The sequence below is a fragment of the Leucoraja erinacea genome, chromosome 21 (genome assembly GCF_028641065.1).
Source record: "Leucoraja erinacea ecotype New England chromosome 21, Leri_hhj_1, whole genome shotgun sequence".
Lineage (NCBI taxonomy): Eukaryota > Metazoa > Chordata > Chondrichthyes > Rajiformes > Rajidae > Leucoraja > Leucoraja erinaceus.
In genome coordinates, this window is record NC_073397.1 from 24,250,036 (window position 1) to 24,277,807 (window position 27,772).

A 27,772-nucleotide genomic window follows, 5' to 3' on the forward strand; every position below is an offset into this window, starting at 1 on the left:
TCCTTGTTGAAATTTACAGATCCTTGTAGGAGGAAGGAGAGTGAGATCAGAGGTCTGGAGGTGGAGGAGGGAAGTGGGGGTCAATATAATTGTAAATGGGGAAGAGTGTATGAGATTGAGAAGTGCAGCTAGTGGTAGGATTTGGAGAAACCAGAAAGGAGATCATTGATCAGCTCCATGTTGGTGCTCTGCAGTTGAGGGTCAAGTGGGAAGTGGGATAAACAAGGATGGGTATCAATTGGAGAACTAGAGTGGTTGTGAGTTAGGATATCAGCTGAAGAGTCTGAAGGAGAAGAAAAGATTGCATGCTGCTAGTTGACGAAATGAGTGGGGAGAAAGATTGAAAATAATGGAGGACATTGACTGCATCCAGTTGCAAGGAAAGGGGACTGATTAGCAGACAATCAGCCTTTCCTGACTGGCCCTGGTACAAACAATGCTGGAGAACCATGTCAAGTGCCTGGTCCTCCTGATGCTGCTGAGTTTCCTGAGTGTAAATGAGGGATTTGTACATTAAAAATCTTGGTTGCCAAATCTCCAACTCGCATACATTAAAATAGAAACTTAGCAGTCTGAAGTTCAACAATTCCCCTTGACTGAATTTTGAGGAAGAGAGTTACAAATTTTCAGAATCCTTTGTCCACAATATTGCCCTAGCTCTTGATGTGTTATGGCCCCTTACACTTCCCACCAGAGAAAATAGTTTGTCTTTACACTATTAACTCTTTTAACTAGTTTACACAGCTCAAGTTGGTTATCCCCTTAATGTGCTATATTCAAGGAAATATTACTTCAGTATGTGCATGTCTCCCTGTAACTTGTTCTTTTTAGTTCACGATAGCTATCTAACAAAACATTGCTGCACATTTTACAATATATCCTTCTCGAGGTGACTAGACCCGAATAAATTACTTTACCAAATATTTCCCGGTTTGATACCATTTGATGCAATTCATTCAGAATATGTTTTGTAGCTAAACACTACCTGTTGCTGCTTTATTTACATGGAGGTCTCAATTCCTATCCTGCCCTGAAAATCACCAGCTTCTTACCATTCAGAACATTATCTATCTTCAGTGGAAGATCTAATGTGGAACTTAAGCAGACACTGTTTCACCCACTCAATTAAACTAATAATGTTTCTTTGCACCATTCTTCCTCCCTATTCACAGATTTCCAAGAGACCTCATTGTGTGTTTTTGGGTCTCTCTGTCTCTAACACATTTATGAACAAACAAACTGAAAAACAGTCCCTAATAAAGGCCTGTGAGGAACTCCACAAGGTCATTCCTGCCAATTCAAGCACCTGCCTATTACCCCTTCTCTCTTTCCTACCACCTGTCCAAATTGCTACCCATGCCAAAAGGTCACCTTCAGATCCATGTGTTCTCATAGATTATCTATCTTGGTACAGCTTCAAAAGGAGACTGTCTGCACACACTAAAAACCCATCCAGCCTGCTTCACAGAATATTTTGTAGGTTCAGATCATTTCATGTGAGCTTGCAGCAGATCAACTAATTTGACTGCAGCCTTTGGACAAAACATTTGTTGTTTTACGTGGTCATGCCCGCCTTTAAAAAAAGGGAACAGATAATATTATGACATTTTTGTATTCTGAGGTTATGTTCCCAGTGGAAGCAATGAGCAGACAACCAGACTTCTATGATGTGTAGTGAGTGTTTATAATTGATGTTAAAATAAGCCCACTTTATATAACCTGATTAAACAATTGATCTTTCTTTATTTGGGTATCAAGAAGTTAAGTCTGAGTAAAGATTTTGGAAGTTGCTCATGTTCATTTTTGTGGGGGACGGGAAAGAGGATATTTTGAAATTTGAATAGAAGACTGATTGGAAATATGATTGACAGAACCTATCCAGAGAAACTGCTCAGTGCTGCAACCGGCTCAAATACCAGGGGACATGAAAAATAAGAACAAGTTAGAAGGAGGAAAGGAGAAACTTGTTACACAAAGAATAAGAGGCATTTGGAATAATTTGCCAGAGAACTCCTTGAACTGAATAGTACTTCTCATATCAAGAGGATTAAGACATTTATGAATAAATCATGGATTATCAATCAATTGGATGTGGTGTTCTGGTTTATAAGTGAGTAATGACCAATATATATGGGCAGCTTCTGCAAGTAGGATCCAAATCAAGCTTGCCTCAAGTTTGACTAGATCCTTAACATATGTTTTCTGGATGATAACATATCACAACAAGGACCATAGGCATTTGGGACCTTTGCCACATTGCCCTTCATCAGTTGAAAGGTCATGTTACAGTTATATAAGACATTGGTGAGGCCACATTTAGACTATGGTGTTCAATTTTGATCACCATGTTATAGGAAAGATGTTGTCAAGCTGGAAAGGGTGCAGAGAAGATTTATGAGGATGCTGCCAGGACTCGAGGGCCTGAGCTATAGGGAGATGTTGAGGAGGACAATTCTTTATTCCTTGTAGCGCAGGAGGATGAGGGATGATCTTACAGAGGTGTAAAAAATCATGAGAGGAATAGATTGGGTAAATGCACAGCTCAGAGTAGGGGGAATCGAGAACTAGAGGATATAGCTTTAAGGTGAGGGGGAAAAGACTTAATAGGAACCTGAAGGGTAACTCAGGGGGAAATTCAGAGTGTCTCCGAGGATCCTCCAGTGCTTCTACGCAGCGGCGGTGGAAAGCATCTTGTCCGGGAACATTACCATCTGGTTTGGGAATTGCTCTGCCAAGGACAAGAAGGCTCTGCAGAGAGTAGTGCGTTCGGCCGAACGCACTATGGGAACTTCACTTGCCCCCCTGCAGGAACTATACATCAGGAGGTGCAACTCCAGAGCCAACAATATCATGAGAGACCCCTTCCACCCCTGCAATGGACTGTTCCAGGTGCTACGGTCAGGCAAATGCCTCCGTTGCCATGCGGTGAGAACAGAGAGGTTGAGAAGGAGTTTCTTCCCAGAGGCCATTCGGATTGTAAACGCCTATCTCACCAGGGACTAACTCTACTGAACGTTTTTCCTTCCATTATTTATTATGTAAAGGTATATGTGTGTTATGATTGTGTTTATAGTTTGTTTGGTTGTTTGTCTTTTTGCACAAAAGTCCGCGAGCATTGCCACTTTCATTTCACTGCACATCTCGTATGTGTATGTGACAAATAAACTTGACTTGACATGAACTTTATACAAAAGGTGATGGTTGCATGGAACGAGCTGCCAGAAGAGATAGTTGGGACAGGCACTATCACAATGTTTAAGAAACATTTAGGCGGGCACATGGATATGATAGGTTTGGAGGGATATGGGCCAAAAGTGGGCAGGTGGGACTAGTGTAGATGGGGCATGTTAACCAGCTCTCCCTGGATACCACACGTTCTTCCAGAGCAGCCTATCATGCTGAACCTTATCAAAGGCCTTGCTGAAGTCCACATAGACAACATTATAGCCCAACACTCATCAACATTCTTGGCTATTTCAAAAATCGAAATCAAATTCGAGAGATGATCTCCCACACACAAATCCATATTGGTTATCACTAATTAACCCGTCTTTCCAAAAACATGTGTATCTTATACCTCAGATTCCTCTCCAGTAACCTTTCCTACAACAGATGTTAAATTCCCATGTTTTTGTTTGCAGCCCATCTTAAGGCACACTACTAGCCACCCTCCAGCCTTCCGGCAGCTCGCCCATTTCTATGGAGATATCTGATCAGGCCCAGTAGTTATATCTATCTTCATATGTCTCTGGATGTCCAACTTCTCCTTGATTGCAATACAAAATGCCCTCAAGATATCTCCATTAACTTTCCTAAGTTCCCTATTCTTCATGTCTTTCTTTGTGGTAAAAACAGGAGAAATTGGCCAGCTTGGCCATTGGTGTTCTCAGTATCTCCCTCCATTCAATCACTCTTACACACTATGGACAATTTGCTTTGGTCAATTAAACACCCAACATGCATATCTTTGGCATGTGAGAAGAAACCAGAGCACTGGAAGGAAATCCACTTGGTTACAGGGAGAACATGCAAACTCCTCACAGACAGCATTGAAGTCCGGACTGAACCTCACTGGAGTTATAAGGCAGTAGGTGGACTAGCTGCACAACTGCACAAAATCTATTAACAGGTTAAAGTAGAGTATATAATTAAAGAAAGAAAGATGAAGGGCTCTGGGTTAAGAGTTTGTCAAATATGATCGTTCATTTAAAGAATCTGTACTTGCACCATTGGGCAAATGACTTCCACTCTTTAGAATTTCTGTGTTTTTATGATATGTGTTGATGCTGTGTGTCTCATATTTCGAGGTTGAACTTAGAGCAAGATGCTTATGGTTGCGAAAAGTTGCTGAGCAAAAACTTTGTTGAGTTTGAAATGTTGTTACCTTGTAATAATGTTGAATTAGTCTCTCTGTCTCTGTCTCTCTCTGTCTCTCTCTGTCTCTCTCTGTCTCTCTCTCTCTCTGCGTCTCTGTCTATGTCTCGGGTCTGTTCTAAATTGATTACTTGGTTACATACAGTCAAAGGCAGTATTGTTATGATGAAGGATAACATTTTGCTTATTCCTTTGACAAAGCAGTTGAAATTGGAACATAATTCCGTCTGTGCTCTCAACCTTTCACAAATCTGTGTGTAGTGTGATATTAAACTTTAGAATCCAGCTGCCGTAACTAAAGATATCTAAATGAATAAAATCAAATGCACAGTGGCTTCTTTTAGAACCAGCTCTCTGCATCATACGGACTCAAGGAAGATCTGTGAAGAAAGTACATTCATTCCTTTATCATACTATTCTTGCAGCTTATCATTGAATTTCCATGGTGTATAATTTACATGAGAATGTAAAAGCATAATCACTGTCTGTACACATGAAAAGTACACTGCATCATATCTGTTGATTCCTATCAGATTTGGAATAAGAGCAATACTTTAGTAGCTCTACATGCCATTGTTCCTACACCAGACAAAATGGGATCTTGGGATAAACAATGTATATTCTATTGCCAAAATGTACTTGTGTGTGAGGAACTGATATCTTCCATTGAGACTACGAGAAAGAAAGATTTGCACTTATGTGGTGCTCAAACATTTCCCCCAAATGTCCCTAGTTTTTCTACAGTTCAATATGGGCACAGCTGCCTTAGAGCACCAGAGACCCGGGTTTGATCCTGACTATGGGTGCTTGTCTGTATGGAATTTGTACGTCCTCCCTGTGACCTTTGTGGATTTTCTTCCGATATCCAGTTTCCTCCCACACTCCAGAGACTACAAGTTTGTAGGTTAATTGGCTTGGTATAATTGTCCCTATTATGTGTAGGATAGCGTAAGTGTGGAGATCGCTGGTCGGCGCGGGCCCGTTGGGCCAAAGGCTTGTTTCCTCACTGTATCCCTAAACTAAACTAAACTAAAATATGGAATTCCTGCAGTGCTGCAGCAAAATGCCAGCAGGATATTTTGCGCAAGTCTCTGCAGTATGCCTAACTAGAGGCAAGGGTGCCACCACGGAGTCACATCTAACAGAAGGTCTAATTGATGTGGAGCTAATTGTCCACATACAGGTTTGGAAGTCCTTTGGAATGAAAAAGGATAATAAGTGCAGCATGGAAACTTACATATGAGCCACTTCATGACTGGTGATTAAATATATAGATAAATGCTGTGCCAATGGTCATTACCCTTAGAGAGTTGAGCAATTTACATTCAAGTATTAGAGTGACTTGCATAGAAGATTATTTTAGTAAACTGGATAGCCAGTGAGTTAATATGTTTTACCTCTGAGACTATATTTCAAATCTCTGCCTGCTCATTATAAGAACTCTGAATGAAATAGTTTGGATAATTCCAGCTAAATTTCTTGAGGTCTTGGCAGAATCAGGCTCTTGTAATTAATTATATGCTGATTTGAAATTCATTGCCAGTCTTGCTCACAGAATATATCATGTGAGAAAGGGAAAAATGTTGCTTTGTCATGCAGAGCTCACTATTCTGAAATCAGGAACAAACGCATATTGGGCAGAACCAGGGGTGCTATTTAGTAAATACTGAATCTACTATTTGGAAGCAAAATTGAAAGTTAATAAACAGTCAACACTGTTCACAAACAATAACGATAAAAATACATATTTGCAGATCATCTTTCAGAACCTAGTACAGGCACAGTTAGAAAATTTACTTCCAAACTTCCCACAAACAGTGACAAATGTATGACTTTAATTCCAATTAATTGATTTAAAAAAATGTAATTGTTAGTTTAAGAGATGCGGATGCCTCGCACATCATTTATTGTACACATTTAACTTCCTCTGAAATGAAGAAACCGTTTAGAATCACCCACATTAGTGGGTCTGGAGTCACATATAAGCCGGGCCAGCAAGAATGGTAGATTTAACATTAGTGAAAACATTCGTTTTTTTTCACTATCCACAAGTTTCATGGGATTTTACCACAAGCTCTTTAATTCCAGTTTCATATAATCCCATGGTTGGATTCAAACTTATGTTCATAGATTAATGGGCCAGACATGTAGATGCCATCGAACCACATTGCTCCTGTATTCATGTGGGGACATTGCTAAATTCCAGCCATTCAAATTATGAAGCAACTTTGGTTGTAATCTGGGGTTTATAGAAACTATTGTCAAAGAAAATAAAGTATTCATTTGGGAAGGCAGGGTTTATTAAGGAAAGCCAATGGACATTTGCTAAAAGGAAATTGAGGAGGTACTATAATAGGAACAGGCTCTTGGTATTTAATCTGCCTATACCCTTCGTTATTTAAAAAACTTAGTATGCTTAATACGTGATTCATGATTCTACGAAAACAATAGAGCAATATGACCCTGTTTGTATCTAATGCTATTTTCTGTTGTAGTTAAGATTAAGGATTTTTGTATCTATTACCCATCAGGTCATTCATGCTCTGTGAACTTGAAACTGAATTTGGAATTTGAAATTTCTAGCATCAGTTTTCCTTTTCAGTCTTGTGTTTCCTGGAATTACATTAATGATTTTCCTCGTGAACTGGCATGTTCTCTCTATCCTATGCCAAAAGAATGACCCAATCTATCATTCATCAAGGGTGTAATGGAATGATTTCAAGCTGTCGTGTCCATCTATTGCCTTATTGTACATTTTATGGTTCAATTAATCTTTTTTTTCACAATATTGGACTCCATCTTCAAGCTCCATCTCCATTTCCATCTCCAGGTGAAATATTGATAGTGAGCGCCAATTTGTCAAGCTGTAGATTTGAACTTTATGTGGTATAAAGTCACATTAACCTTTTCATTTTCCTTTGTTTCAGTTGATAAAGCAGAAGATCAAGGCATGTTCGCAGTTGCAGAACAGCAAGATGTTTGCTTCTGTGCTTGATTATCTTCTCGCAATAGGCAATTTCTTGAACAAGAATGCTGGCAAGGAAATGGCAAAAGGATTTTCTCTGTCATGCCTTCCAAAAGTAAGCTAACTGATACTACCAGCTAATCACTACTTAAATGATGCACAATAGAGTCGTAGGGTTGATGTGATCATGTTTACATGATAATGTCCTCTTAATGAGCAATTTATGTGGGACTTGAGATGGCTGGAGGGGCCAATCATGGAGCCACAGACTTTATTTCAGTGTGGGCATGGACAAGTAGTATTGGTGGTGGGATGTGGTTGGGCCTTCGTGGTGGTGGTACTTGCTAGTGCTTGTGTTTTGCAGGCTGTCAGAGGTCTTCATGGAGTACAGTTCCTTTGTGATCATTGATTCTCTATGTTGCTCTATCCTGGTCTAGATCCTAGTTGGTGGGGCTGATCTAACACTCTTTGGTGATCTTGATGTTATCCTTGTAGTACTTCTTCTGATTTCCAGGGATTCACTCTTTTGCGAGTAGTTGAGAGTAGAGGATTTGATTTTGGGAGATAAAAGTTGGGCATCTTGACCACATGGCCAGTCCATCTGAGATGGTGTTCGATGATGATGGTGGTGATGTTAATCAATATTAGCCTCTTCTAGCACTCTGATGTTAGTGCACCTGTCTTCCCAATTGATTTGAAGGATCTTCTGGAGGTCCTTCTGGTGATAGGATTTGAGGGCTCTGAAGTGTCTGTTGTAGGTGGTCCAAGTCACCCTCCTACATGGAGTTGAATCACGAATAATGGCATTGTAGGCCAGTAGCATAGTTCTTGCTTGGAGCTCATTGTGGTCAAAGATTCCTAAGCCTGACAAAAGCCTCCCTTGCACAGCAGAGTCAGTGGTGTGTCATTGCATTGGAAGGGAGATGAGCCAAGACTACTATCTAAATGACGCCAAGTTGGGGAAAGGGGAAGTACAACGGGATCTGGGGGTCCTTGTACATCAGTCTATTAAAGTAAGCATGCAGGTACAGCAGGCAATGAAGAAAGGGAATGGCATGTTGGCCTTTATAACAAGAGGAATCAAATACAGGAGCAAAGAGGTCCTTCTGCATTTGTACAGAGTCCTAGTGAGACCACTCCTGGTGTATTGTGTGCAGTTTTAGTCCCCTAATTTGAGGAAGGACATTCTTGCTATTGAGGGAGTGCAGCGTAGGTTTACAAGGTTAATTCCCGGGATGGCGGGACTGTCATCTGCTGAGAGAATGGAGAGTTGGGCTTATACACTCTGCTGAGAGAATGGAGCATAACCATATACCATCTAACAATTACAGCACGGAAAGAGGCCATCTCGGCCCTACAATCCATGCCGAACCATTTTTTTAACCATATAACAATAAGCACGGAAACAGGCCATCTCGGCCCTACAAGTCCATGCCGAACACATTTTTTCCCATTAGTCCCACCTGCCTGCACTCGTACCATAACCCTCCATTCCCTTCTCTATCTCAATAAAACATATAAGATTGTTAAGGGCTTGGACATGCTAGAGGCAGGAAACATGTTCCCGATGTTGAGTGAGTCCAGAAGCAGGGGACACAGTTTAAGAATAAGGAGTAAGCCATTTAGAACGGAGACGAGGAAACACTTTTTCTCACAGAGAGTGGTGAGTCTGTGGAATTCTCTGCCTCAGAGTGCGGTGGAGGCAGGTTCTCTGGATGCTTTCAAGAGAGAGCTAGATAAGGATCTTAAAAATAGCGGAGTCAGGGGATATGGGAAGAAGGCAGGAACGGGGTACAGATTGGGGATGATCAGCCATGATCACATTAAATGGCGGTGCTGGCTCGAAGGGCCAATTGGCATACTCCTGCACCTATTGTCTATTGTCTAAGACATGGAAAGTGATCCACATTTTCCAGATGGCAATTGTTGATGTGTATTGTTGGATACAATGGCCAGCTGTCCAGTAGAGAAACTTGCTATTCAATCCAACTCGTCCACGCTGGCCAAGATATGTATCTGAACTAGTTTAATTTGCCTGTGTTTGCCATTCCATGTTCATGTCAAAAACGGAGGCATGTGGGAATTGCAATTCAAGTCTGAACAATAACTGGAATTGTGTTGGATTCACACACTCTCTGCCCTGGGATGTTTTAGTGTGAAACATCACTAGCCTAACTTGGGAGTGAACACAGTCTCACACCAAGTTGAATTTGGGGAAATAATGATGTGTGTTGGACTAATATTCCGCAACCTTCTTACTGTTTAGAGAATTGCTGTAGATTTTAAAAAAATCACAAACTTGTCTCATTTTATTGTTGGCATAAAGCAAATGATGACAGCATCAGTTCTCTGCAACATTTTGGATTTGTTTGGGTTTTAGATGCTGTGAATGGAGATGTAAGCACAACCATAAGCACTTTTCCACAGACCTCTATAGATCTTAATCAGAAATGACATTCAGCTCATTGTTGGACTCAGAGCTGTGCAGAGTCAACTGGGTTCCAGTTGCAAACCATTGTCAGTGCTCAGTTTAACATTACCATAAGTGATTTATTTCTGAACTGAATAAGGATTTCTTTAGATAATTAAAAATATAATATTGTCACGTTTGCAGGTTTTGTTGGAAAATAGCTAATTAAAATGAAGTATTTTAGTGGTCTGACAAACGACTCCTGGAGTTTTCAACAATACTTTATTCGAAAGTTCAAGTTGCAGCATACAGGTTTAACAGACAAGTCTGGCCACATCGGTGGTCAGCACTGAACTAACGCGCGCAGGGGAAAAAACGTGCGAAAACAACAGCCCCTCCTGAGTCACGTGACCACGGCTTCCAAACGCCAGGTTCGATATCTGCGTGCGATAGCAGACGCCTCTACAGTATTACGTTTATTTGCTGCATATCCCAATTCATCTACAAGGGCACTTGGCTCACTCTCCATTGCATGGTTCTTGCTGACCTTCGTCATTCCATCACTGCTCGATACCTAGAAATAGCTTTGCAACGTTCAGAATCATTGCACCTTCGTAGGCAAGTTCAGTCCTTTCAGATCTGGTTTATCCATTCACTCTGTCCGTTTATTTTACTATCATCTTATAAAAGGTCTCATATTTACTTACTGTGCAGAAGACCCACCCATTAAAACAAACGAAGAATGATTGAAGAGGAGAGCATTGATCTTTTCGAGTGCACATCATTCTGCCGGCAGGTTGAAATATGGGTTTCACAGGAATACTTAAGTCTTTAATGTCCCATAACCAGCATGCAGGAAGAAGCTGATAAATGTCATAGCTTGTAAAGTAATGTATTAGTTGGACATGATTACAAATATTTAAACCATTTAAGGGACTTATTGCAGGTAGTCAGCCAAACAGTTTCAATTATGGATGCAATTTATTATGCCACTATTTCTTATTTATGGATACTTTGTAACTTTAATCAACTGTCACTATCCATAAGTAGGAATTATTTTACCGCAATGTGCAACAAATTCATGTGTTTATGATGACTTGCCCGGACACTACCTCAAGTAAAACCATGAATGGGTTTAAAACAGCTGATATATAATTTTGCTGGAAATTTGGCAAACAAAATCTCTCTGAAGATGTTCATGATGTTACCATCTACAGCAAAGAGAACCCCCCCACCCCCCCTAATGATTTAATGCAAATGGAAACCATTTTGCAGGGAATTTATTGCAGATTTTAAATAGTTTGTCTGCCAACCCACTATTTTATAAAGATCTGTATACTGATGTTCAAACATTAGCTTAGTGTGGGAATGAAAGTAAAATCCAACATTGTAAAGATTTAAATTGTATTAAATTAAATTAAGATAGGTATTTAGCAATCCTCTAATCTTGACCAGTCTCATTGATGATTGTCTGTAGGTGGTCGACTTGAGAGGGAAGGACAGGACATTCACCTTACTTCATGCTCTTGTGGACCAGATCATGTTGCTAGAACCAGACTTGACAAACTTTCCCCATGAGCTGACAGAATTTGAAGAGGTTCCTGGAGGTAAGTGGAAATCTCCGAAACTAGCAGCACTGTGGAAAAGAATCAAGGTTCAAGAGTGTTTAATGTAGCGACAACGGAACAATGGAATTCTTGTTTGCCTGCTACATAACAGACTTGTATAACAATATACATAGATAATTTATAGTAAACAAAAAAAATCAATAAATTAGTAGTGACCCAATGCGTTCAAAAAAAGGCTGAAGTCCGAAGTGCAAACCAAAAACTACAAAGTAGAAACAAAGAACTGCAGATGCTGGTTAATACACAAAAGGACACAAAGTGCTGGAGTAACTCAGTAGATCAGGCAGCATTTCTCAAGAAGATAGACGGGTGATGTTTAGGGTTGCGATCCTTCTTCAGTTACTCCAGTACATTGCATCCAAAAGCTACAATATTGTACAACAACGTGCATTCCTGATGCTGATCTATTTATTCCCCTTCATAGATTCCATTAAGGGTTTGATTGCAGAGGTAGATGGTAAGTAAAGGCTCCATTTTAATATATGAAGATATTTTGTAACACTCTGTTATCAAGTGTTGTGGTTGATCTTATGAATATTATAGGAAGTATTAATGTGCATTAATTCTATGAAACTGAGAAACTATGCTGAATAATCGCCTGGAATTTCCATTCAATTGTATTAGATTATTATATTTTAAAAGATTTGGGATTTTTTAATATAAATTGCATTTGCTGCAATTGGAATATGATTTTTTTTTCTCTTTTTTACTCGTGCATTGAGAATACCAAGGTGGAAGCCTGCTTGATCCCAAAATGGTTCATATTACCAGGATGTGTTAATCACCATCGATGTTATTGGTGTTAATTGCAGATCTACAGGAAGATGCTAAAGGTTAAGCTAGGTGTATACATAACAGAAGAAACATTTTAAATGATATAATTTACTAAGGATCTAAGTATGAGTTTTTGCCATGAATTATGTCATGATTTTTTAAATGGCATCAGTAGGATGAACACAGTGTGTAGGAAGGAACTGCAGATGTTGGTTTAAACCGAAGATAGACACAAAATAATGGAGTAACGCAGCAGGCAGCATCTCTGGAGAGAAGGAAAGGGTGACGTTTCGGGTCAAGACCCGGTCTGGCCTGTTTCCTTTATTGTCATTACCTTTTTGCATATCTTTCATTCATTTGTTCCATATATCTCTACATCACTTTCTATATCTCTTGTTTCCCTTTCCCCTGACTGGTCTGAAGAAGGGTCTCAACGCGAAACGTCACCCATTCCTTCTCTCCAGAGATGCTGCCTGTCCCGCTGAGTTTCTCCAGCATTTTGTACCAAAATAGGATGAACACGCAGTCTTTTTCCCATGGTTGGGGAATCAAGGGGCATAGATATAAGGTGAGAGGGAAAGATTTTATAGGAACCAGAATGGCAACTTTTTCACACTGTGGTATGTATGCAAAACAAGCTGCCAGAGGAAGTGGTTTAGGTGGGTATAATAAAGACATTTATTTAAAAGACAATTAGACAGGTACATGGATAGAAAAAGGTTTGTGGGACATGGGTCAAACATGGGCTAATGCTTAGGTGGGCATCTTTGTCGGCCTGGACAGGTTGGGTCAAAGGACCTCTTTCCATCTCCATTACAATCTGTTGGACCTGTGAGGCATCTGTTCCATCTAATGATAACACTGTTTCCTTTTTTACGATATCATTTTTACTGAGAAACAATGAGATACAGAAGGACTCCATGACTAGGTAAATTGTCTCAAGGAAAACTAGCCAATACAAGTGATCATTATTAAAAGCTTGTTTTCAGTACTATAGAATAGGGTACTTGGAGGACTGCTTTTATGTTTACTTTACATTAAAAAAAAATTCAGCTGCATTAAACATTTTTTTCCAAATCAGAATTTAGAAACATTGAAATCTTTTTAAAGCAATTTTTCCCTTCAACTTTGAATTTTAGAGTGTAATATGTTGACATCATCTTATGATATCTTTGACATTGACAACCATAATCGAGGCAAGTGATTTTTTTTCCACACTGCCCGATCATGCTGGATAATGTTAGATTCTGCACTCATTGGGTTACAATTTGAGTTTTAAAGGAAACATTTCCCAAAATGTTTGCTTGAATTGTCGTTTGTCCTTAAAGTGGAAACTCCCATGCCAAATCCAAGCTGAAGAATTCTTGCTTCTTGGAAGTTCGATTGTTGCTTCTGCAATGTTTTCAATTATTATTTTATGGTCAACCAAGGAGTACGTATGGTAATCCATTCTAGGTTGCCTGCATGAAAACAGAAGATTGCATAGAATGGTTCTTTTCCTGTGTTTGATTAGATGCTTCACCATTTGATTGATATTTTGAAGATATCGGTACTTGTTAATTTTAAAAATTGTACTCATTGTTTCTGATTGAAAATGATTGTGTATGAAAGGAAATATAATTAACATTGGATGGAACATATACCCCACAGGTCCAACACAATTTGCTTCCTTAAATATTTCTCTCTGCAACCAATGTTCCCTGCATTCCCATCAACTTTCAATCCTGAGATCAAGTCTGGTCTCTGGTGCTGACTTTGTGGAATTTGCACGTTTCCTCCAGACCATAAGGTCATAATTAGGCCCATTCAGCCCATTAAGGTTTCAAGGTCAAGGTCAGTTTATCGTTACATGTACCATAACATACAGTGAAATTTGAGTTACCATACAGCCATACTAAGTGAAACGCAACAAGACACACGACCACATAAATATCCACCACAGTGGATCCCACATTCCTCACTGTTGTTGAAGGCAATAAAGTTCAATCTTCTTCCTCATGTTCTCCCGTGGTCGGGCAGTCAAACCATCTGCAGTCGGGGCGATCAAAGCCCACGCAGCCGACGATCAGAGCGCCCATTGGGGTGGACGAAACTCCCGCGTCGGGGTGGTTGAAACTCTCCGCGGCATCGAACTCCCGAGTCGGCCTCTTCTTACCAGAGACCGCGGGCTTTCAGTCCACAAGCCCCGTGGTTGGAATCCCTGGCAAAGGGATCTCAAGTTCTGCAGTGTTAAAGTCTCCTGCAGCTTGGTCTCCAGGAAAGGTGCCAATTCCACAATGTTAGGCCGCAGTGGGGACAGAGATATGATATGGAAAAGAATCGCATCTCCGTCGAGGTAAGCGATTCCAAAAAAGTTTCCCCCAACCCCACCCCCCACATAAAACAAACCAAGGAACATTCAATCATGGCTGTTGTATCTCTCCCTCCTAACCCCATTCTCCTGCCTTCTCTGTGTGGCGGCGCCTTGCGGCAGCGGCTCGACTGCTGTCCGTCCATTTTTTCTTTCTTTTTGTCCCGTTAGATGTATGTTTTTGTTTTTATTTTTCAGATATGTGGGAGGGTGGGGGAAACTTTTTAATCTCTTCCCTGTACGGGGACCCGACCTTTTCCCTGTCGGGTCTCCATTGTCGTTGGACCTAACATCGTAGAGCCGGCGGCCTCCAACCGGAACCAATCTGAGAGCTCCAGTCGTGGAGCCTGCGGACTCACCATTGCGGAGCTGGCTGACTTTGGAGCATGGAGAGCTGTCGTGGCGCGCGGCTGCGACCTGACTTCGGAGCTTTGGAGGCTCCGGCTGCAGGCCCTGTGGACGGTAACATCGGGAGCTTGCAGGTCCCTGGTGGGAGACCGCTTTTCGGAGCTCCCGCAACGGTAACTTCTCCCGCCCGAATCGCGGGGTAAAATTACCCGGAGCAGGGCCTTACATCGCCCTGCATGGCTTTAAAGGCCGGGGGACTTACCATCGCCTGCCGGGGGCTCTAACATCAAGACCCGGAGCAGGGCCTTGCATCGTCCGGCGCGGCTTTAACGGCTGCGGGATCACCCACCGGGGGCTTTAACATCAGGAGCCCCGGTCGCCTCGACACAGCAGTTCGACTGCTAGAACACGGGAGAAGAATAAAGAACAGGAAAGAGACAAGACTTTTGCCTTCCATCACAATGAGGAGGTGTTTGGAAATTCACTGTGATGGATGTTTATGTTAATTGTGTTAATTGTGTGTCTTGGTTTTTTTTTGATGTTATGACTGCAGGAACGAAATTTCATTCAAAACCATGTCTGTTTGAATGACAATAAATGGCATTCTATTGTATTCTATTCTATTCTCCCCGTAACTCCTGACACCTGTACTAATCAAGAATCTATCTATCTCTGCTTTAAAAATATCTATTGACTTGGCCTCCACAGCCTTCTGTGGCAAAGACTTTCACAGATTCACCACCATCTGACTAAAGAAATTCCTTCTCATCTCCTTCCTAAAGGAACGTTCTTTAATTCGAAGGCTATGATCTCTAGTCCTAGACTCTCCAAACATGCTTTGGTTTCCTCCCACATCCCAAAGATGTGTGGGTTGGTAGGCTAATAGGCCTCTCCAAATTGCCCTAGTGTGTAGGTGAATAGTAGAATCTGAAGAAAGTTGATGGGAATGTGGGGCAAATTGGTTACAGGGATAACTATTCAAGGAATTGGATTGCTCTGTGCATCAATGTAAATCCAAGGGGTGAGTGGCTCCTTATATTTCACATATTTCCTTATAAGGAAATATGCGAAGAAAAGAGAAAAACGAGAAAGCAGTAAATCAATACACGTTGGTAAAAGCACAAACTGGACTAAATATCCTACTGATACATTTTATCCTGAAACGCAAATAGATATGAGGCAATGTATTTATTTAGATCTGCCTTCCTCTTTAAAAATATTTTCAACTTGCATAGTGAGTCTCAGTTGTGTCTGGGGATTTAAATATTTTAATATCTTTGTCAACTGATAAATTCTTCTCTAGTGTCACATATAAGCTTCTCAAGTGATGATATCTCCAGGTCTTCAAAGTACAGTAATTATCTTTCAGAATAATTCATGGTTTGCTAAACGCTTCCATCGTGGGAAATTTGACCTTGTAGGATGTACTGTGTGCTCTCTGATGTGGCACAAATTACTGCAACATCATCTGCAGGTGTTCTGAGGAAATTTTGGCTCAGCAACGTACATGGGCAAGAGATTCCATCCTGTAAAGTCAGCATTACTGTGCACCGCGTAATAGAAATTTATTCCAAAGATGATCACATGGTACTCATATGATTTTTAATGCTTTCTATTTTGCTTCTATGCCTTCCATGTTTAGTTTTAGTTTAGATATACAGCATGGAAACAGGCCCTTTGGCCCACATAGTCCATGCCAACCATCGATCACCCATTCACTCTAATTCAATGTTTTCCCACTCCCTATACTCTAGAGGCAGTTTGCAGAGGTCAATTAACCTACGAACCCTCACATCTTTAGGATGTAGGAGGAGACTGGTCACAATTCTGCATGGACAGCAGTGAGGCAGCAGCTGTACCAGTTGCGCCATCATGCATCTGATGTGCTAATGCACTGAAAGGCCTGAAGGTGCGAAATGGCATCCATTCCCATGTGACAGATGTCTGGAGAGCTTCTCCGCAAATTCATCTGCCACAGTGCAGACAGTGTGGGACACATGTGCATAACAAATGCATAATTTGCTTTGTGGAGCCTTAATGGAAACCTGTTGATCCACAGGACCGAGCTTATGCTGTGAGCACTGGGAACAAGTTGCAGGAGGGTAGCCTTTCTCAGCCCACCCAGCTGTTGAGCATGGGGTGGAAGACGTTGAACACGTGCCGTGGAAAGCCTGTTCTACCAACCTTTCCATAAACAGTAGAATTTGTCGACCATTTGGTTTGCACCCTAGTAATCGCCCTAAACTCTGTTCCAAATGAAACTTTGCATTTCACAGATAATATTTAATTTGGCACATGTTTCTGAGCACTGACCCGGAACAATTGCCCAAATAATAATGTAAATGTCAATATAAATATGACAAAAATGTTGCTATATATACTGATCAAGTAAAATGTGTAAGAATCACATATAAATTGGTGTTTCAGTGGGATAAAGGCATTTGTTAAGGACAATAAAATAAAACTACTATTGAGCTGATTGATCTGAATGAGTTGGCACGCTGCTTATCCAGTCTTTGTGATTGAAGAATTAATCTTATGAGTAGTTCACTGCACTTGATGGCAATTTTGATTTGGGCAGCGTAGTGACTGATTCATATTTCATTTCAAATAGATGAAGTGCAGTGGTGTATGCATCACTGTTCTTTATTTGCGTTATCTCAATGGCTCTACTGGAGTCTCAGATAATATTTTTGCTGGGTGTGCAGTTGCTCTTGAGTTATCTGCAGCACTAAATTTGCTGCACTACAGCCGAGAATGGGATTACATCACCAACACTCCTGCAAGCCAGACTAAAGAATATTTCCCACTAATCAAATTGAAATTACATTCACAGTTTAGAGATGCATAGCAGAAACAGGCCCTCCGAGTCCATGCCGACAAGCAATCCCCATACACTAACACTATCCTGCACATTAGGGCCAAATTTTACTAAAGCCAATTAACCTACAAACCTGTATGTCTGGAGTGTGGGATGAAACCGGAGCACCCAGGGAAAACCCATGGGGAGAACTTATAAACTCCGTACAGACAGAGCCTGTGGTCAGGAACTTGAACCTGGGTCTCTGGCGCTGTAAGGCAGGAACTCTACCACTGTGCCACCATACTGCCTAGTTGTTGATGATTTGTTTTTACCTGTTTTCTTCAGTGATTTTCAAATAAGAATAATTAAGTTCATGCATTTTTACAACGACAGGTTTAAAGAATGAGATGGGAAAAATCACTCTGAACAGAGAGATACTTAAATCAAAGAACAAGAACAGCTCAGATGTGCAATTCTACAAAGAACTGAAGGTAATTCCTGGTGAAAGGTTTACTGAAAAAGCATTGATTTAAAATGTCTGCGCTGCTACTTTAGACCAGACATTGTGCTTGTCAGGGGTGTCCGTCACTATTACCTGTCTAAAATTGATCAGTCAACGAATATCACCATAGCAGATTACCTGGTGATTATCATCTTGCCGTTCATGACACCTTACCGACCGTAATTTGCTTCCATGTTTTCTATGTTGTAACTGTGGCCACATTTCAATGAGTGAATCATTGTTTGTGAACTGCTTTAGGATGGCCTGAGGTCATGAATGGTATTATAGAATTCCATTTTTTTTTCTTCATTCAAATTCTGTTATCTTAGGTTTGTATCTCAAACCTTCTAAAGGCTTTCTCTCCTATATTAGTTTTTTCAGGTTCATCTTTTTGTTATTGGGACATTGATCACTGTCCATAATTCACCTATTAAAACTCACTCGGATCTCTCTAAAGTTCTCAATGTTAATCATTTATATATTTTGTTAGTCCATGAAGCAACATTTGGTCTTTGATACAGAGCTCAATCAAGGAGACTATTGCATTAGAGCCATCCGACATTGTGTACCATCAGACGTAGCCTTCCCAAACTCTTTATTAGTTTAGTGCAGTTTAGTTTAATTTAGAGATTCAACACAGACACAGGCCCTTCCGTTCACTGACTCCACACTGACCAGCGATCCCAGCACATTAACACTACCCTACACACATTAGGGACAATTTTACATTTCTTCATTTATACCAAACCGATTAACCAACAAACCTGTATGTCTGGAATGTGGGAGGAAACCAAAGATCTCTGAGAAAACCCATGCAGGTCACGGGAAGAACGTACAAACTCTGTACGGAGAAGCACCCGTAGTCAGGATCGAACCTGGGTCTCTGGTGCTGTAAGGCAGTTGATCAATCGCTACACCACCTTGCCGCCCTTGTATTGTTAAAGCATAACCTCAGTTTAGAGCAATACTGAGAAATTTGATGATGTGGCTGAAACTGAGTTTCATGGACTGGCGTGCAATGTAATTAATCACCATTATTAGTTTGTTTTACGATCATTTTCCTCATAAAGTATTAATGAAGTTTGTTTCTTAGCTTGTGAAATGCAAGAAAATATACAATGTGCTAGTGGCTAATGCCTTGGGATATGATATTTATCTGTATTGCAAAATGCATTCCTATCTATTAGTATGGGCACCATCAGTTTTATATTATTTTTATATAAATATTTTGCATATATCACAGAGGAGGAGCATGTGGTATGAGCAAAGGAAAATAAATTGGGATGTATACATTCGTAATGAGTTGGGGTGGACATAGATTAGGATTTGAGGTTCTATCAAAATGTTGGCTGCAGAATCTGCAAATTAGAGGAACAGCACCTCATATTTTGCTTGGACTGCTTACAACCAATAGTATGAATATTGATCTCTCCAACTTCAAGTAACCCTTGTTTTCCCTCTCTCTCCATCCTTTCTACATCATAGTTCTCTAACTAGTTTTACTGTCCTCCTGATTAAGATTTATTGATTGTATGCTTTGTTGTCACCTTCCCCTCAGCTAACAATGATCCATTCTACATTTTCCTTGGACATCGCCGCCTTTGATCTCTCATTTTCACACCTTGCCCTACCAAATCTCTGTGTCTCCCTCTCCCCTGACTCTCAGTCTGAAGAAGGGTTTCGACCCTAAGCGTCAACCATTCCTTCTATCCAGAGATGCTGCCTGCCCCGCTGAGTTACTCCAGCATTTAGTGTCTATCCTCAGTGTAGATTAATCTGAGCAAGTGAGGACTTTTGATCAAACAATTAAAGCATCAGGAAAATAATTAGATGAAGGAGAAATTTGAAAATGAATTTAGTAACATGGATGTAGCCTGTCCATCCAAATTTCAGCAAAAATGTTTTGAGATAAAAACAAATTCTTTTTTTTCTAGTCTATTGTTGAAAAACATGAAGTCGAACTGTCACAGTTGAGTAAACAATGTGATGAAATGAAGAAACTCTACAGTGCCATCTTGGTAATATTACTTGCAATATTTGTATTCATTTGGAGACTCTGCTTTCCGCCTATTTTTGACGTTAATCTCGGATCTGTTTCTGTCACTGTTTTAGGTCAGATTTGGAGAACCACGAGATCGAGACGCGGAAGCTATGTTCGGATGGGTCTCCTCCTTCATAAAAGATTTCAGAAAAGTTGTTGCAGAACAAAACAAATGTAGATTGAAAACAGTTCAGAAATAATACTGACTTTTGTTATAAGAACTTTTCTTTTCCTGGTGGCTAAATGATGTATTTCAGAGTAGTGCTGAAATTAGTCAAATTACTAATGTTATTCTAAAATCCAGTGCCCTGAAAACTGAAATAGAACCATCAATTTGTTCATCTTAATGTCGAGATATTCATCACCCCTTTCATTTAACTCCCTCTATAATCACACACTAGGAGAACAAATGGCTGCAACGTCCTCAAGGCTCCCACCAGTGTTATTCATGCGGGTTCTCAGAGGGTTGCAGTCCTGGAAGATACACTGGCCCATTAATTGGATGGAAATTCAATTGTTCAGAGGATTATACAGCTCATCAATTCAATTGTTCAGAGGCCTACTCCTGCACCTATATTTCTAGCTCATTATGACAAGATTCAAGTGTATGGACAATCAAGTGTATATTACAATCAAGCACAGAATGCGTGAGCACCAGAAATATACCCCATGTTAGGTACTGTGGTGCAATTAATGGAGTTGCTGCCTCACTGCTCTAGTGACTTGGGTGCAATTCAATCGCCTGGTGCTGTCTGGTGTTTGCATTTCCCAATGTGATCATGTGGGTTTTTGCCAGGTGCTCTGGTGTCCTCTCACATTCCAAAGACGTGTAGGTTGGTAGGTTAATTGGTCACTGTAAATTGTTCCTAGTGGGTGGTAGAATCTGGGGGGAATTGATGGGAATGTGGGAGAATAAAATTGGATTAGTGTAAGTTTACTGTAAATGGCTGCCCAGTAGTTGTTTCTGTGTTGTGGAGGCAAATTCACTGGATGTTTTCAAGAGAGTTAGTTATAGCTCTTAGGACTAATGGAATCAAGGGAAATGGGGGAAAAAGCAGGAATGGAGTACTGATTTTGGATGATCAGCCATGATCATAATGAATGGCGGTGGTGGCTCGAAGGGCCTAATGGCCTACTCCTGCACCTACTTTCTATGTTTATATCTCTCTGTGACGATTATCCGATGGCTCTTAAAGTTAGATGAGTGTTAATCAGATTTCTTCATGTGAATGTTTTTTTGTCTGCAAAAAAAAATTCCAATATAAGCCCTTCTGCTGATAAACAGGATACTTACGTGAACAAAAACATGCCGATTTCAATTTTGATATTTTTTATATTGGATGTTTTATGAACAGAAAATGTCAGTTTTTGGGAAAATAATGTCAAGTTACGTGCTCAAAAGCTGCAGGGTTTGAATTTAAACTTTTGCATTGATAGGATGAAAATATGCAAAATCTCTTGGACTGCTTAATGCGTTGAATACAAATGCAGATGGTTGTGAAACTGCACAAGCCTAGGTACAATGCTGCAGTGATTGCCACTGATTATCCATTTACAGGCAGCAGGGATGGCTTATCTGGGAAATGCAAATGTCTTCTTGTGGGGATGGGGAGGTGGTGTTGACGAAGGTGGGTCTGGAGAAGATTTCTTGATGCAGATGGCAAATGTAAAAATTGCAAAATTATTCCTACGGATTCGTCCTTGTTGCAATATCATACAAATCATTTGGGTTAAAGTATTGGAAAATAGCATTTAAAACGGTAAAAATATGCAATAAATGCTATTGGTATTATTATAAAATAAAATGTAAAATAGTACAAAAATCTTCCTGTTTGAAGTTTTATATTCATTTCTCCTGATTTATTGGCCATGGGTATTTGGGATTTGGGATCCTTGTTCAAGAGGTTGAGTGATTGTTTCAGACAAAATAAATATTGCTCCAGGCGATGGATTTTTAGAATTATTAAAGGTGCCAAGGAGCATCCTTGAAAACTTTGATTCTCAAAGTCTATATGGTATCCAACCACACATCTCTTAACCTAATATGATTTGCCTTGTCAGTCGTAGTTGTAAAAAGCTTTTCTCCAGTCAGGCTCATATAAATGGCTAGGCTTTCTGTGTTGATCACAGTTATCATATAGATTTCATTACTTTGTATATAAATGGTCTTGTGGAATTGAGTGTGTCTTTTATGTGACTGCCATCTTACCTGCATCTAACATCTTATCCAAGTTCTAAATCCCTTGTAAATTTGAGCCTGTGCATCCATCTCTCAATAAGCCAGCTCTTTTGGTGGTACCTTTGAGGTTTGCCCATCATAACCCAAATGCTGATACCATGGTATTTTACCTTCTGATTGTGTCTAGAAACTTTTATTCAGAGACTTGACAGATAATGCACTCAGTTAAGCTCTGCTAACCTAGCAATGGAAGAGTTATTGGGCACTTTGGTAGGATCATCAAGGAAAGTTTTACTGAGAGGAAGAGGGATGGAATATAGAAAAGCAATGCTTCATGTACTGTGATAGAAAGGTCACATATGTGGAAGAACAACCAGTCCTATTGTGCTGTGATTTGAGGAAGGCAGGGTTGAAGGACAGGGAAGGTCTTGCACTAAGCGCTATTCACGCTATTCCCTTTATCATGTATCTGTACACTGTGGATGGCTCGATTGTGAACATGTATAATCTTCCCGCTGACAACAACTTTTCACTGTACCTCGGTACACGTGACAATAAACTAAACTCAAACTCAAAACAAGGACGTGTTAACTGTGAACATACAAAAACAAATCATCTTTAAAGGCAATTCACATTTCCCAACCAGAAAAGACCTACCACCTTTTAACACATCAAGGTTCTATGCTTCTAGTGCCAAATTCCATAGTTTATGGAAAGGTTGTTACTGAATCAGTCTGGGTCTGCCCTACACGCCACATATCCTGGCTGCCTGCACTTACCCGAGCTGGATTCAGAGGGATGATCGAGTTCAGTCCCTACCTCTGACAGATGAGTGGCAAGTCATAGCGAACCTTCGGTAATGAGGAGGCCGCTGAGAACTTCCTGACAGCTCAAAAATTAAAACTAACAGCTAAAAAAAGTTAAGTATTGTGTTTAAAAAACAGTTTTTAAACAAAGAAGACAGTAAAACAAAATAATTAAAAATATGTATGAATTTTTTTGTTCTTAATTTCCAGCTGAAGTTAAATGGATGAAGCTGTTAACTGGCCTAGGGTCAAAAAGAGAGATTTTGTAATAATTGCACAATTAGATTCCACCATAGGTCTTGGCACAAAGTCCATGGATGGATGGACTTAGTATGGCCTAGACCTAGATTTAGAATACTGAGGGATGGCCTGGACCTTCTTACCTGGGAAAGGCTGAGTGCTAACAGTTTGATCAGAACAACTGATGCAGCCAGCTCACCTTTACCTACTGATATCATTGTCCTTGTTCTTAATGTATCTGTGCTCTATTAGCCTACTGGTATAGCCATGTTCTATCTCTGCGTGGATGATTTGGACACTTGGTTCTTGGTTTCTTGGTCTGATATTAAACACATGGGAGAAATGAGGTCATCAGTGGTATTCACCTCCCACACATTTGTTACATTGAAGTTAAGGGAAACAAATGTGTGACTGGTGGGTGCAACAGATATGGTGAAATTGCAGTGTTTCTCTTCTCTCTAGACTAAAAATACAGAAACCCGAGTTCAAATGCCACCATGCTCGCTGTGGAATTTAAATTGTTAATAATCTGAGATTTAATTGAGGATTAGCCAATGGTGAAGGTGAGGACAGACATACCTGAACGTCTTAAAAAATCGATCTGCTTTGCAAATGTCCTTCGGAGTAGAAAATCTGACTTACTTACGAGGTCTGGTCTGTGTTTGACTCCTAATCCAACAATGCGGTTTGATTTTTAATGGTGTAGCCATTTCAAGGGGAAATTAGGGATGGGCAGAAACTGCTGAATCTGCCAGTGACACCCAGATATTCAAAAATGAAATAACTTTAAAAATGTGGCTCATAATTTCACATTTTTAACATGAGTGACCAAAGAGGAATTTCTCCTCCAACATTCATAATCACGACTGGCCATAATATCTCAATACCCTCCCGTCTGCAGTTCATTCCTACAATTAATATATAAGGTTGTTCAAACAGATTAGCTGGTCTAATTCTTGAGGTGAGAAGGTTGTCCTATAATTAGTGGTTAAATAAATTAAATTGACATTCTCTGGAGTTCAGAAGAATGAGGGAGTGATTTTAGTGACATATAAAAAATCCTTTTGGGGTGTGACTTGGTAAGTGTCGAGATACTACCACTAATATGTAAGAGTCAAACAAGGGGACATGGTTGCTAGGGGGTGATCATTTAAAACTAAGGTGGATAGGAATGTCTTCTCACACAGGATAGTGTTTCTCTGGAATTCTTTGTCCAAGAGGCTTGTGGAGGTTAGATTTTTGGGGGTATTTAAAGAGGATTTTGCTTTAAAGAATGGGAAACTGAGCAGAACGGGCACAGAAGAGGAGTTGAGGTCTGGGATAGATCAGGATGATCATATTGATGGGCAGGCTTGAGAGGACGACATCTGCTCCTATTTTAATATGACATGGATATTGTAAATGTGGAGGCATTAGTCATTGGTAATTTCAGTTCAAAAGCTTAAGTTTTAAAGAATAATACAGGTGATTCATGTGAAACCATTTTCTAATCACAATGAATTGCTCTGCAACAAAATCAATAGACCCTGATTTTTGTTCTGGTTTTGTAAGTAAGCCTGCACAGATGAATTGGAAAGATTAATAAAATGTTGGGTTTTCAAAGAGATCAGTAAACAAAAAAAATATTTTTATTTGTAGAAAGCCTCAGTAACACTCAATAGAAGGGGAAACATTTATTTCCGTAAATGGCATCTTCGACTTGGAGGAGTTATGGCACAGATTTACTAAAATATTATCACTGGGTTATGCAATTAGTTACATTAGTTTATGCGCTGATAAACTAATATTCCCATTGGTGAAAGGCTCCCGAAAGGCTGATGATTGATCTAATGGAGGTGTTTAAACTAATCCCTAGGTTTGGGGTAAAATGGAGTAAAATTAATGGCTTGCAATCAAAATCAGGAAGCAATTTCTCATCCAGTCATTAGCCCCATGACCTTTGGGTCAATTGGAGCTTTTGAGGTTGAAATGTTTAGTAGAGATGATTATTAATGGGTAATGAGTAGAGCCAGGATTTTGCCATCAATGCCATGTGTGCCTTTTAATGCCTTTTATGATGATTTCATCAGGATAATGCCTTTTTCTTGATCGAGTGCCAAAATCAGCCTTTTTTTCCCATTTTGCTAAAAGGTCGTGCTATTTTCTCTAGTTGTACAATGATTACAATGACATTTTCTATGTTAACACGTTAATATTAATAAGTTATTATTAATGTGTTAACATAGTATAAGTTGCAAGAAAATCTCCACCACCGGGGTGAAACCGGGGTCGCCACCATCGGTCATTCATTCGTTCGTGGTGCTGCCCGCTGGTTAACTCTTCTCCAAGATCTATTTAAGAAGGAACTGCAGATGCTGGAAAATCGAAGGTAGACAAAAAATGCTGGAGAAACTCAGCGGGTGAGGCAGCATCTATGGAGAGAAGGAATAGGCGACATTTCGTGTCGAGATCTTTCTTCAGACTGATGTGAATGTGGGGCGGGAAAAAGAAAGGAAGAGGCGAAGACAGTAGGACTAGAAGGAGAGCTGGGAAGGAAGAGGGGGAGGAGGGAGAAGACAAGGGCTATCTAAAATTAGAGAAGTCAATGTTGATACCGCTGGGGTGTAGACTACCCAAGCAAAATACCAAAGCTTGTCTCCTCACTACATTTACTGCTGGCTCCAGTCGCAAATCTGAGTTTTCGAGTGATCTGTGCAAGGCATTCATTGATGCCGGAATTCCACTGTGGAAATTGGAAAACAAATCTCTCAGAGGTTTTTTTAGAGAAATGCACAGAGGGACTAATACCAAGCGAGTCATCATTATGGAAATATTATGTTGACAGCAACTTCAACATTGTTGTGCAGAAAATTATAGATTAAGTTCCATGCAACAAAATATGGTTCTCAATAGACAAGACAACTGATGCTGTGGGGAGATATTTAAGAAGTAACTGCAGATGCTGGAAAATCGAAGGTAGACAAAAATGCAGGAGAAACTCAGTGGGTGAAGCAGCATCTATGAAGAAGGGTCTCGACCTGAAACGTTGCCTATTTCCTTCACTCCATAGATGCTGCCTCACTCGCTGGGTTTCTCCAGCATTTTTGTCCACCTGAGGGGAGATATGTTGCCAATGTGGTCATTGGTACATTGGAGACAGGTCAACCATCAAAGGAGTATTTGTTGGCATTGGAAGTATTGGAGAAGTCAAACAGCTCAACTATTGCTCAGTTGTTTATATCTTCACTTGCTGTACTTTTGCCAGAAGGTATAAAACCCGAGAATGTTCTTCTCTTTGTAACTGATGCAGCTCCGTACATGAAAAAAGCTGCTCATGCTCTTAAAGTTTTATTCCCAAAATGTTGCATTTGACATGCTTAGCTCAAGGACTTCATAGAATTGCCAAGCACATACATAGCTTGTTTCCAAATGTCGATCGCCTAGTTTCCAATGTCAAGAAAATCTTCCTCAATGCAGTTGTGCAGTTGTTCAAGGAAATGGCACCCGAGATTCCGCTACCTCATCAGCCTGTTTTGACTAGGTGGGGATACATGGCTCTCTGCTGTACTCTACTATGCTGCAAATTTTGAAAAGATAAAATAAATCGTCAACTGTTTTGAAGAAGAAGAATCTGCTCCAGTATGGATTGTCAGTGAAATCATGCAGAAAAAATCCCTCCTACGCGATCTTGTGTTTATTGCTTCCAATTTTGTAAACTTCCCACAAGCTATCACTTCCCTTGAGAAACATTGCGAAACATTAGTGAATAAGTTGCAGGTTTTCACACAAAATAGCTGACGATATTCGTAAAGTTCCTGGCGATGTAGGTAAAGACATAAAAGGAAAATGTGAGAGTGATTTTAGCTAACAAAGATCTTGAAGAAATACAAAACATAGCTAAAGTTCTCAAAGGGAGTTGTAATGCACAAGATATCGACATGAATTTAGAGTTTGTAGCTTGTTTTGGGTATGCACCAGTGACCTCAGCTGAGGTAGAAAGAAGTTTTTCACAGCTGAAGCATATTCTGTCTGACAGACAGCATAGTATATCACAAGATAATTTGAAAAAAATGCTGGTAATTATGTGCAACAAGGCAACTTTGGTCATTTAATGTAGTATACCTTTATATTATCATTTTAAACCATATTTTGGTGGCGGAAATACATGCCTTTTTATGCCTTTTTTAGTCAACAAATGCCTTTTCCGTTCCTTTTTTGTGATTTTATTTTGCTTTTTTGCCTGCCTATTTTAGAGTTTTTTAGTGCCTAAACATCCTGGCTCTAGTAATGAGGAACTAAGGTGGATGGTCAGATTAGTTGTGATCTAATTGAATGGTAGAGGGGGCTCAGAGCATGAAAGCTCTGTTCCCATG

The 27,772-nt window shown here is 40.1% G+C and overlaps 1 protein-coding gene across 1 annotated transcript in view; it reads left to right on the forward strand.

Moving 5' to 3' along the window:
- LOC129707421 (formin-H) overlaps nucleotides 1-20,728 on the forward strand; it is an 87,244-nt gene extending 66,516 nt beyond the window's left edge. Inside the window, exons 12-17 of the mRNA XM_055652443.1 lie at nucleotides 7,302-7,454; nucleotides 11,227-11,356; nucleotides 11,802-11,834; nucleotides 18,046-18,143; nucleotides 20,089-20,172; nucleotides 20,267-20,728. Coding sequence (XP_055508418.1) covers nucleotides 7,302-7,454; nucleotides 11,227-11,356; nucleotides 11,802-11,834; nucleotides 18,046-18,143; nucleotides 20,089-20,172; nucleotides 20,267-20,395 — 627 coding nt within the window. The 3' untranslated portion in view covers nucleotides 20,396-20,728. The remainder of the gene's footprint in view (nucleotides 1-7,301; nucleotides 7,455-11,226; nucleotides 11,357-11,801; nucleotides 11,835-18,045; nucleotides 18,144-20,088; nucleotides 20,173-20,266) is intronic.
- Nucleotides 20,729-27,772: the final 7,044 nt, after the last annotated feature.